Below are 12,568 nucleotides of genomic sequence, written 5' to 3'. Positions count from 1 at the left end.
CTCACAGACATAGAAAACAAACTTACGGTTACCAAAGGGGAAAGGGGGTGGGGGAGGGATAAATTAGGAGTTTGGAATTAACAGATACAAACTACTATATATAAAATAGATATGGACTTCCCTGGTGGTGCAGTGGTTAAGAATCTGCCTGCCAGTGCAGGGGACATGGGTTGGAGCCCTGGTCCGGGAAGATCCCACATGCCGTGGAGCAACTAAGCCCGTGCACCACAACTACTGAGCCTGTGCTCTACAGCCTGCGCGCCACAGCTACTGAAGCCCACACGCCTAAAACCGTGCTTTGCAACAAGAGAAACCACTGCAATGAGAAGCCCGTACACTGCAACGGAGAGTAGCCCCCGCTCGCCGCAAGTGGAGAAAGCCTGAGTGCAGCAACGAAGACCCAATGCAGTCAAAAATAAATAAATTTAGAAAATAAATAAAATAAAATAACCAACAAGGACCTACTGTATATCACAGGGAACTAGATTCAATATCCTGTAATAAACCATAATGGAAAAAATATTAAAAAGGATATGTATAACTGAATCACTTAGCTGTATACCAGAAACTAACAACACTGTAAATCAACTAAACTTCAATTAAAAATAATCAACTTTTGATAGCATATATTAATAACCTAAGCCTACTTATTCTCTACTAAAACCACACTGGTTCTGCTAGGGATCATTCCTTTTTTTTTTTTTAGTGGGGAGGGGAGCAGTAGGGGTAGGGTAGGTCACGAGTAAGTATAAGGAAACCAAATACTTCATTCTATCTCTAGGAAGATTAAAGTGCTAAGTTATCAGAAAAATGTGACAGTAAATCATCAATTTGGACTATAAGGATTTGACATATGTGATGATTTGAACAAAACCAAGGAGATTATTTCTGAGTATTAAAAATGATGGCTTCCTGGCAGAGCCTTGCTTGGTGTGGGCAGTGCCCCCTGGGTACTTTGCCAGGCTGGGCTGCGCCATGTCTGGGGCTGCAGCTCTTTAATAAGCCCTGGTTTGGTTTGGTCTAAGGGTGCTTCCCCCTGAAGGAGGAAGAATCTATGAACAGAAACATGCGGTGTGTCTCAGTAGCCTTACTGAGGAAGGTCTTAATTAAATGTCGAGGGTGCCCAAGCATTATAATAATCCAAATTTTTGTTTGGATTATTAAAAAATGGGTAACACCTTGTATTGAGCAGAAGTTTGTCAAATGGACTTGGAACGCCATCATTTGTTTCAAGCCTTTCTTCCTTTTTGCCTAAAATCTGGAGATTGCCATGATTTCCTTAAGAAATGCTATTTTCAAAAACAGAAAGAGGCACTGTCCTGAAAAAACACTTTATAAGACCAATTTTTTAACTGTAGAAATACATGGTAAACAGACCTTGAGAAAAAGTGCAGGCAGCACAAAAGTCTGAGACAAAAATTACACAGCACAGCAACCAGCTGAGTCAATATAGTCCAAGGTCAACATCGTCACCAAATGAGAGTCAGACAAGGCTAAATCCACCCCCCCCCCAAACCCAGCAACGCCCAACTGATAACTGGAGCCTCCAGAAACTGTTCCTTTAGATAAAAGATGCTAAATTTTCTCTCATGAATTCTCTGACTTTGCAGCCTGTGTTCTGGATATTTACTTTCACCATTCATGGGGACACTGCTAGGCAGAAGGGAAACCTACCCAATGATGCAAAGCACCACAGAAAAGTAGTCAATTTCTGATTGATCCAGGCCCTCTCTTGTATCATATTCCTCCAGTACCCCCTCCACCTGATGGAAATTTCATGGCTTGTAAAAGTCTTCATCAATGTAAGCAAAGGGAAGACAAAACTTAGTATCAAGTCCTTTTTGTTTTTGCATATTCTTAGTCTCAGTGAAAGCCTGGTAGATTAAAATCATAATCCAAATTAATTTTTTTATTCCTTCTCTTCCATTTTTACTAGTAAAGGGATAAGCACTTTTGTGCCCCAACCTTTTCCCCTCAAAACAGTTACTGTCAAAAAGAAAGCAGGAAATCAGTTTAGTCACTCTTAAAATTTATAGAAATCAAGAGAATAAAAGAGCTGAGGGAGACTGCCTGCTTACCTATAAAATGTGCTGGTTTTAGAAGCAGTGTGGTACAGCATGAAGGATGTCGGTGGTGGAGTCAGTAGATCTGGGTTTGAATCCCCACTTGTCACCTACTAGCTGTAACCTCAAGTTGCCTTCCCTGTAAAAGAAGGCTCATAATACATATTCTTGCAAGACAGGAGAATTCCATGAGAACATGTATAAAGTGCCTAGCAGAGAACCTGGCCCATGGTGTCCTTCTAGAAATCTGGATTGCCCTGCCCCTTGTCTTACTGCCTGGCATATCAGGGCTATAAATCAGCTTGAGGTGCATATACAGTATCTAGATTCCTTAGGTTGTCAAAAGATTCTCCCTATTCTCATAGACCTTAATCTCCATCAAAACCCATAAATATTAGAGAGAAAGACCTTACTAGACTATCATGACAGTGGCAAAACAGTAAGAATCAACAGCTTTCACATCTTAATGCAGGATACCACCAAAGGAGATGAGGCTAGCATCAAAGAGGAGGCAGGTGATATAAGACGAGCCTTCCAAATTCTAAGCTAATATAAACCCACACTATCTATCGCACTAACTCTTTCTTTCTTCTTCTAGAAAACAAATGAAGATGCAATTGATTTTGATTATACTGTTCTACTCCATGAATTCTCAACACAGGTAAAACAAAACGGTATATAGAACTGTTTAAACCAGAAGTTTTTGCAGATCATAATATTTTAAACTCTTATTTCCCAGGAAATGATTCCCTGTCATATTCACTTGGTCTGGTACCCCGGCAAACCACTGAAGGTGAAGTACCACTGTCAAGAGCTACAGACACCAGAAGAAGCCTCTGGAACTGAAGAGGGATCAGCTGTGGCACCGACAGAGCTTAGTAATTTCTGAAAAGCAAAAAAGATCTGTTTATACCAAATTCTGAACAAAATGACTATACTAAATAACCTAAATCATTATTCTAGTAAAATAGCCAAGGTATAAGGCATTCTAATAATTTGGGAAAGCCTGTGATTACAAGTAAGTACTCAAAAATTAAAAGATACTGGGATTTTTGTTTTTCGTTTGGTTTGGTTGAGTTTTTAACTCTGGGAGCACATGCATACTGAACTCTGCTCAGTGCTAAACAGTTACTCCGCAGGTTCCTCAGGGTTTCAGCCCTAAAATGTAAAACCAAGTCAGTTAGTGTATGCTGCAGCTGGACCAGTAAGTATTTAAAAACATAACAAAATAAAATTGATGGTCACATCTATAAATCTACATTTCCCAATATTTTGAACATATTGTAGCTAACTATTCTGTTGTTAAATTGCTTCTACCTAGTATGTAAAAAAGATAATATATTTCAATGAAAGCAAACTGTAGGGAAAATATTACCTGTTTAAAAGGAACTTTACTATTTTTTATGATTCTGAGCAAGTATTCCTTTTAAATTTGATATCTACTTTTAAATAAATGTTTGTTTCTAAATAAAATGTGTTACATGTGTTTGTAGAGGTTTGTCTATATAGGCAAAATCTGTGCTGAGCTGGAATTAAAGGATATTTATATATTAATAAAAATTTTACAAATAAAAAGTGTCTCAGAGATAAAGCCAAGTGTCTGCAAACATGTATTAAATGGAACAGTGATGTAACTGAAAGTACATAAAGTATTTACAATTTTCATTTATAAGGACAACTTGGACCCAGTGTTGGCCTAAGTAATTTATAAAAACAAACACAATACGTACCATTATCAGATTTGTGGAGTACCTCCCCAAGGCAGGAAGAATTGATCCAGGAAGCGTGGCCAGCATTTGCCTCTCAAAATTAGTATTGAATGGAATGCTTATATTCATGTCTCAAAACCTTTAGCCGGGTTCCTTGATCAGTAATTAGTTAGGAAGCATCAGCCTTTTTAAAACATACCAAAATGTTACCTTTATGTCTGTATTAGAAAACTGAAAAAGTTTATACTAAATAGAAAAAATTTTAAGACATGGACTCTTACAAAATAAAAATAAGATGAATTATACTGTTACTTTTTAGCAGAGGCAGATCATGTATTATTCTGTTTAAGACCCCAACCCCTTTGCATTCATCTTCCCAACATCCTCTGGAGTTAAGGACTGTACGTTTTCCAAAGCACTGGAAACAATCATTTAAAGAAAACATCAGATCTCCCACATATATGATAATACAGAGAAAATACTTTCCCTAAGATATCAAACAATCTAGTGATAAACAATGCCAGAACCAAGTAATAAACTCCTCTAACTGAAGTTCCCTAAATTTCTTGAAAAAAAAGTGCCAAGAGCATTATAAGAGCATATTCAATGTCCTGTGATTTTTAATCTTTCAGTGTCACGTTAAGAGCTAGAAAGGGGTTTCAGCTTTCTTGTCTCAACTTTCTAAAAGTCCTCTCATCCTTGTAAAGGCATTTTAAATTAGTGAGATTAGGCTCACAAATGTGACCATAATTCAATCAGGTAAGGAAGCTAAGGTGGTAACCCTTTAACAGATTTCGGTATAATAGATTATGAAGGCAAATTCTACACATACGACATACAAAAAAAAAATTACCTAATTTATAAATTTACAAAACCTATAAGTTAAACCAACTAAAAATTTCTCAATATCACCATCAGAACATCTTTTCTAGCACAAACTCTAAAATTGCTGACTTGATTTTACTAGCTAACAGAGGAGAAAAATTACTTCATCTGCCTTGACATAAAATGAAAACCTCTAAATTCCCTAAGCCCTCTTTTATTCATTAAGAGTCTAAAGAATTCTGAATCACTCTGACCCAATGAAAATAACAGCATCACATTTATTTTCCTAATCTCTTTAGAATTTTCAAAAATTTTAAGACATACAAATTAACACCAGGATTTTGCCTGCATTCCATTTGATTCTACTTATAGTTTTGTTTTTCCTACCTGAGTTATGAATAGTTAGAAGTTAAGTTCTTTTGAAAGTCAACTGAAAGTTTCTATATTGGCCCTTGAAATGATAGTGCTTCATGACATATGAGTTTATCACACTGATTTCTCTCAGCCTAGAAAATTCTATGACCTGTTCTGTGACCTTTCCTAACTTTCAAAGTGCTACAATCACTAGCATGCTGCCTGGCACTTATTTGAAAGGATAAATGAATCCATGCTCACAATAAATTGCCTGTGAAAACATGAACTATTTCAACGATGTATTACAGTTTTATTTGAAGACACTTTAAGCAGCAATTAAAGCTCTAATTCAAAAATGGATAGTTTTAGCAATGCAAGTAGATGTTTTCTACTAAGGGATATATTCCTACATGTCACAATTTACTACTTACCTGGCGGCTGCCTCACTTCACTGGCATCAATTTTAAGACTCATCCAGATTTCAAAAGTATTAAAATATGAAAAATCCTAAAATTTCAGTATTAAATTTTAGTGACTTCACAACGTAAATCTAAGAGTGAGCAAGGAGGCAAGGAATAACAGAAAATTGACTGTACATCTTTAAAGATAAACTTACCAAGCTAGGAACCAATAGCCCAATCACTAACATCACACCAAAGAGTATTAATAATGTGACACATCTGAACAAATCCTGCATTTCATGTTTTGGAGGTACAGGTTATACTGCAATGGTCTTTAACCTTGCCTGTATATTAGAATAAGCTGGAAAACTTTTGATCTTGATGCAAAGAATCAGAGTATCTAGGGGTTGGCCTGGGTATTTCTCTTTAAAGCTCCCCAAGTAATTTTTTTTTTTTTTTTCCCCAAGTAATTTTTAAAGTGCTGCCAGGGTTGGGAATCAGGGTGATACTGTAGCAGACCTAGTGCTGCTACCATTCTCCAACACAAATAATACTGTCTTTAAATTAGCCAACAATCATCCTTTACAACAGTAGTATAAAAGAAACCCTCATTTATGAATATTCTCATTAATTTTTTCCTTATACAGACTTTGGCTGGTATGTGGTCTTTACCAACTCTAACCAATCTAATGAGTTAACAAAAGATGTGGGTTCTGGTCCTGGATGGGTTCCTATGTGATCCTATTCTAGTTACTCCCACCAGCTGGGCCTGTGTCGTTGCCTATGAAATGCTGGTGTTGTATTAGATATCTCGACTCTCTTCTGGCACCGTATCTTCATAACCAAAATGTTTAACAAGTTAAAAGCACTTCCAAATTTATACATCTTAGTTCTAATATTTCTGACTGTTAGCAACAGCAAGAGGAACTGTGCTAAATTCTATGAAGGTATTTCCTCATCAGGAACAATATTCAAAGTCAGTGTGAATAGCATGAGATGCTGATGAAATGCCAAAGCAACACAACTTTTCAGGCTTGATGCTACTGTAGCAACAGACATATTCATGGGAAAATGCACTTGGTTTGATGAGTATCATAACTGCATTATCAATTTGAAAAGTTAATGAGCTGTGTGGTCTTAGATAAGTTATTTACCTTCTCTGTGCTTTTGCCTCCTCTATTACAAAATGGACATAATAATAGTACCTAGTTTCATAGGGTTGTGAAAACTAAAATGGATAATGCATTTAAAGCATTTAACAAATGCCTTGAAAACATTTGCTCAATACTTTTTAAAGGTCTTTTTTTCTAGGAACCTGAAGTTATAGAGCCAAATCTACAAATCAAGAAAAACAAAGGAATTTAAAACAGTTATTTCATGTCTATTATCCACTAAGGGAAAGGACTACGATATGTCTTTCACATCAGATGGTTTTTGGATGAAGCAATTCTGAACAATATGGTAGAACTAACTCCCTGGCAATGTCCAACATACTCCAGCTTAACATTTGTTCTTTCACAATCTCAATGAATACAATATATGATACATTCCAACAGACTCTAATTCAACTAGCATTTAATAGGTGGATGAAATAGACTAGCCAGCAACCCTGTAGGTTATATTTTATTATTTCCAAGCTGCAGAAACATTAAAATGAACATAGACAAGAATAGCATGTGCAAGGGCCTTTTTTTTTTTTTTTACCTCACAGGTCTGCAAAAAGTAACATTTATACTCCTAAAAACAAGCAGTTAAAAATCTGCAGAAGCCACAGATTGAAGCAATCAGCTCTATATAAAACAGCTAGAAATTGAGCTAGCATTTTAATATTCCAAAGAAAATCTGAAAAGTGTTCTCCAATCCATTTTTAAAAAAAAAAACACTTTATCCCTGTGCCTCATTTATTTTGTACCTTTTAATCTCCCTCACCTATCTCACTCCTCCTCCTGCTCCTCCCTCCCCTCTGACCACCATCTACTGGTTTGTTCTCTGTATCTGTGAGGCTGTTTCCATTTTGTTATGTTTGTTCACTTGTTTTGTTTTTTAGACTCCACATTTAAGTAAAATCATACAGTATTTGTCTTTCTCTGACTTATTTCACTTAGCATGATACCCTCTAGGGCTAGCTATCCAGGTTGTCACAAAGGAATCCACTCTTAAACAAAAAAGGTGATACTCCAAGAAGTGTCATGATATATGCAATTCACTTTCAAGTATACAGCAAAACAACTTGAAGAATGAAAGTATGCAACATAGATGGACAATAGACAAACAGATAAAGCAAATATGACAAAACAAATTATTATCCAATAAACACTTAACAAAATTGTTCATTGTTGAGTCTAGATGGAAGGTATATGGCTGTTCTTTGTACAATTTTTTCAGCTTTTCTGTATGTTGAAAATTCTTATGATGAAAAAATTTGGACGTTTATACATGTTCTAAGCCTATTAAGTATAACAAAAATAAGTCTCTTCCTCCCTCAAATAAATATTAAATATATTTCAGTAATAATCATATTTTATTTGAGGTATAAAACCAATCAACAGTTGAGATATACACAGAATTAACTATGATATAACAGAAGCTCCTGAATATAATAGGAAGGGCTTCTAAAATTACTTCTTTTCAGGCTGAATTTATTCCATGAATCCATTAACGTATCTAAACCTTGCAGATACAGTTAAAGTTAGTCAACAAAGTGAGGAAAGTTAGTTCTTGGCGTTTCCTTTTTTTACAGGAAGTTGACCTGTAGCTTCCAAATACTTATTGATAAGGTCTTCTTGTGTAGCTGGTGAACATGGCTGATATCTGCAGTACTCCATTGTATATTCTCCCTTCCCCTGGGGGTTTAACACAAAAACAGAAACAAAAAGCAGATTTTTTTTTTTTTTAAAACAACTCTCAAGTAAAGTCATGCAAAGACAAGATTTCACAAAAATGATGATTTTGCAGGATGGTCTCTTGAAGAACACTGAAGTAAAATTTAAACACTTGCTTACCTCTGTGCATGACCTAAGTTCAGTAGAATAACCAAACATTTCATTTAGAGGGACCTGAAAACATACACAGTAGATATTTCAGCATTGCTTATTGAAAAATATTTGAGAAAAATACAGAGAAGACTTAGTCATTTAACTCCTTTAGACTCAGGTTTCTACTAACTACTCCTGGTTTAAAAGAATTAAAAGCCAAAGAGAAACCTGTTTTTGTTTTACCACAGTAGAAACCCTATTTGAAAATAATTTCATTTGACAGACACAACTAGAAACCCAATCTTTCAGTTTCATGGAGCGGACACCACTAACAGCCATCCCTCTCATCCCCACTCCACGCAGCTGCAGCTCAAGCACTCAGAAGTGTTTCTTCTGTGAAAATGTGAATACAACTTTCCCTTGGACTCCTCAATGATAGGCCATATGCCAAGAGGAGTGTCTTCTAAGAGGCCTTAGGTAACGTGATAAACCCTTTCTCCCATGAGATTTAAGTAAGGGACAGGCAAGGGAATTAAATATTATCCCAATAAATTAGAACATAATAAAACGGCTATGCAAACAAAGCTATAATGAGAAAGGTAATTATACATCTAAGAAAATGACATACTCACAAAAGGCCTACCTGAAATGAATCTTATTTTTAGATTTTGCACTTAAAGAGATGCTCTAACAGCAAAGTACCGAAATTACCACATACATATAAGCCACAAATTCAACACTCAGCCATGGAAAGGTGCCAATTTGCTCTACAATTTCCAAAAACAAAAGCTAACTCTGATTTCCTCCCGTGGATAATAAAAGCAAGGTTGTCAGTGACTAACAGTACTTACATCTGCATATAGCGTAAAATAGTCCTCAATTCCATCTTGTCCCGTGATTATTCCATGGCGCCTGTTAATTCCTGCAATCACTGGTCCCTGAAATTCATTTGGAGCCACAACTTCCACAGACATAATAGGTTCAAGAATACATAATGTGGCATTTGCCAGCGCTAGGGTTTAAAAAAAATATAAATTGGTTAATTAATCTTTAAACAAACTGGAGCTCTTTCCTATCCACGTATACAAAAGGGAAATAGAAAGTGCTCTCCCAAAGGTACACACATAAATGATAAGGTTAAAATATTTGCTCTGGACTCATTTTTCTAGTAGCAGCAGCAGTCACTCTTCTAAATGGAACTTCCAGTAAGACAACACTTAATTCTAATATTAGTATGTCCATTACCATATTTTTATCCTAAAAATCATTAGGTTGCAGAAGTAATATAAAAGGGTCTTAAAACAATATTTGATCAAGTCCCTTCCCATTTAAATTATGCAGTTGAGGGTTACTAATTCTTTCTGAAATCCTTCGGGAATAAAGACACTATCTGTTAAGTCTCTGACCAAGGTAAATCAATTCTTTCTTGTTGGTCCCTGGCAGACAGTTATTTATACTTGGAGACAATAATCAAGTCATGCCTGAGATATGTCTAGGCTAAACAATTTCAATACCCAATTGAGAATTAGAAAACCAAGTTTCTAGTTTCTGCTCTGCCTCTAATAAGTTATATGCCTTTTGGAAAAACACAATCTGTCCAGGTCATGTTTCTTCACCTACAAAATAATGACATCGGCCTAGATGCTAAAGGCCATTTAAGCACTAAACCCCAATGTGTTTTTTATGTGTGTTTTTTTTTAATAAAAAAACCTTATTTTTTTAATCCCACTTAGTACATAACAAGAACACTTCTTACTGTGACAAATGCTGACTGAGGTTGAAAATGTAACAGTGCGGAGAGAATATAAAAAAACGTCAAACACTCATATTTAATTTGGACATCATGATAGTGTGGAATAATACTTCAGCCTCAGACTGGATGAATTATCTTTAAATAAAGACTTTAAGCATAACATGAAAAGGTGACAAAGAAAATATTTTGTTTTAAAATAATCATAATTTTCCAAGCATCAATTTGTTTATAATAATCTAGTCAGCAATTATTCTTGTATATTCATTAAAGCACTTGTTCTAAAGACACTATTAGCTTAAGTGCAATAATTATAAGAACAGCCATTTAATATACTTGCATTTCTTTGAAATGTTTTCTAATTCAAATCATATCTTAGCTCAGACCTAACTTTGACTCATTACTCCTAATTAGTGAATTTTGTTCTGAAAAGAGGAATAACTGAACTCTGCAGACTCCTAAGTTTCATTAGCTAAGCCTGCAGAATTCTACGTAGACAGCTAAAGCAGTAGACTAAAAATTCTAGATAGACTGTAGAAGAAGCTCTATTTCTTGTTAACTTCTTGGGTTACCACAACAGCAGAGCTTCCTTGGCTCTAAATAAATGTAATTAATGCAGAAGAAGGTACCCAGAAAGAGAGATGTGAACAGACATATTAAAATTTAGTAACACATTATCTAGTGTTTTCAATATAGGTCAGTAATATAAAAGAGCTAGAGTGTAAGACGCTCATATTCTAAAGAGAAAGAAGGGGCCAAGTATATAGTGTATAGTACATAATTGTTGAGGACGGCCTGTCCAGTTCTCGGTTTCATATTCCCTCACCCTGCTCCTTTCCTTTTAACTCCCTCTTTCTTCCTAAATCCACCTTCTGATTCACCTCGCCCTTATTCATGCTTTTCTCTGTCCCATTCCATATGACAAGATTCCAGAGCTAAATTCATCCTGCCATTTTTTAATAGTCACATGGCAGCCAAGTCCTACAAGCAATTTTTCCTGAAGTAGAATAAAAAGCAAGTGAAAATACCCACACCATCACAGGACCTTTTAAGCAAAAGTGGTGCGTAGAGGTGGTAATGTTTCTATTTCAGTCCCCTAGGGACAAAGTTGATAACACCAGGCTGGGTGCTAAAGAGGTTGTGTGAGGAGGTGGTCAAGGGCTAGGCTCTGGTCTGGGTTTAACTCTCAGCTCCACCACTAACTAACATGTAACCTTGGGCCATTTGATTAACTACTCTTGAGTCTCAATTTTCTCAACTATAAGGCCACTGTTGAAGGTAAGATATGATAATTCATGTACTCAGCATAATACACAGCACAAGTGATCAATAAGTGTTATTATGACCACTCCGAGACCAAAAGCTGGCAAACGGGTGGCATTGCACAGTGCTAGGTCAAAGGTAATGTGAAGGGAAGAGGGATTAGCCTTCATTATGCCCAAATATGTGTGTGCAAGTGTTTTCAAGTACATTCTCATCTAATACTTTGGCATTACTATCTCCAAACAGCCTGGATTTGCCCATTTCCACGGAGTTAAGTATGAAGTAGAGCCAGCATTCAAACTCAAAGCCCAGGAGATCAGAAAAGGGACACTGCTGAGTAAAATGAGCTAACATGACTCTGGGTAGGCCTTTATTTCTCTTGTAGAGTAGCTACAAGTTCAATGTTTCTGCAGAGACCAAGCACAGCGGTCTAAAAATTGGCCATAGACAATGATGGCAACGGTTAACATCCATGGGGTGAAACAGTCCCTGAAAGAACATTCAATTTCACGTTTCAGTTTTAGTTACATCACTGATTAATCTCAGGGGCAAAGTTTACATTGTGACTGAAAATAGTTCCAGTTTTCATTTTTTTTTAATGAAAACTACGTGAGAATTTGGACTATTTTTCTTCCAATTTTGATAATAGAGAATAGCTCAAAAGTATAAGCTAATCTGATACTAAGCTCATTTATCAACATTTTCCACCCTAAAACTCTCATATGATAATCAGTGGAGGTGTATGCATGAAAAGCTGATTTTCTTAAGAGCCCAGCAAAAATTTCCTTTTACCCTTTTACCCTTTTATCTTTCAGTCATGGAGAAAAAAGAATCAGATGATGATACAGCAAAGTAATTCATTTTTCACGCTTGCAACCTGTTTATTTGCACATATTTATCTGGCAAAAACCAATACTCCTCAATTCAATTATTATCTGGTGCTTTTCCTTTGCACCCCACCAGGCAGTCATCACACATAACAGTATTTGTACACTTAAGTATTTACAAACTGAATGGTACATATCTACCTGTTTAGTTAATATGCATAGACATACAGACTTTTTTCATGGCTATATATGTGTATGTTATGGGCATATAATCTATATTTATTTATATTTCATATAGGTATAATTTAAAAGGTTGAGGCTCTTTGTTAATTGATTTTACCAATTACCTTGCTTCATGCAACCTATCCAGGAAAGCTACCAATTTCCAGTCAAGAACCAGC

The 12,568-nt window shown here is 35.9% G+C and overlaps 2 protein-coding genes across 5 annotated transcripts in view; one reads left to right on the top strand and one right to left on the bottom strand.

Annotated features, from left to right (window-relative positions):
- Nucleotides 1–2,952, top strand: part of RARRES1 (retinoic acid receptor responder 1) — a 40,979-nt gene extending 38,027 nt beyond the window's left edge. The window contains exons 5-6 of the mRNA XM_057545244.1: nucleotides 2,662–2,724; nucleotides 2,803–2,952. Coding sequence (XP_057401227.1) covers nucleotides 2,662–2,724; nucleotides 2,803–2,952 — 213 coding nt within the window. The remainder of the gene's footprint in view (nucleotides 1–2,661; nucleotides 2,725–2,802) is intronic.
- Nucleotides 1–12,568, bottom strand: part of GFM1 (G elongation factor mitochondrial 1) — a 52,328-nt gene that overhangs the window by 2,621 nt on the left and 37,139 nt on the right. Inside the window, exons 16-21 of one of the 4 annotated variants that reach the window (XM_057545241.1) lie at nucleotides 9,179–9,339; nucleotides 8,355–8,408; nucleotides 3,794–8,195; nucleotides 2,827–2,948; nucleotides 2,079–2,202; nucleotides 1,675–1,792 (exon numbers count right to left, since the gene is read on the bottom strand). In XM_057545241.1, the coding sequence (XP_057401224.1) occupies nucleotides 8,064–8,195; nucleotides 8,355–8,408; nucleotides 9,179–9,339 (347 nt within the window). In that variant the 3' untranslated portion in view covers nucleotides 1,675–1,792; nucleotides 2,079–2,202; nucleotides 2,827–2,948; nucleotides 3,794–8,063. Of the gene's footprint in view, nucleotides 1–465; nucleotides 496–1,674; nucleotides 1,793–2,078; nucleotides 2,203–2,826; nucleotides 2,949–3,793; nucleotides 8,196–8,354; nucleotides 8,409–9,178; nucleotides 9,340–12,568 lie in introns of all 4 variants that reach the window. The other 3 variants (XM_057545242.1, XM_057545240.1, XM_028164281.2) reach the window with 3 other exon arrangements.

This window comes from Balaenoptera acutorostrata, chromosome 4, assembly GCF_949987535.1.
Source record: "Balaenoptera acutorostrata chromosome 4, mBalAcu1.1, whole genome shotgun sequence".
In the NCBI taxonomy this organism is placed as follows: domain Eukaryota; kingdom Metazoa; phylum Chordata; class Mammalia; order Artiodactyla; family Balaenopteridae; genus Balaenoptera; species Balaenoptera acutorostrata.
The sequence above is the reverse complement of the archived record's forward strand: the minus strand, read 5'-3'. Positions and strand labels throughout refer to the sequence as shown.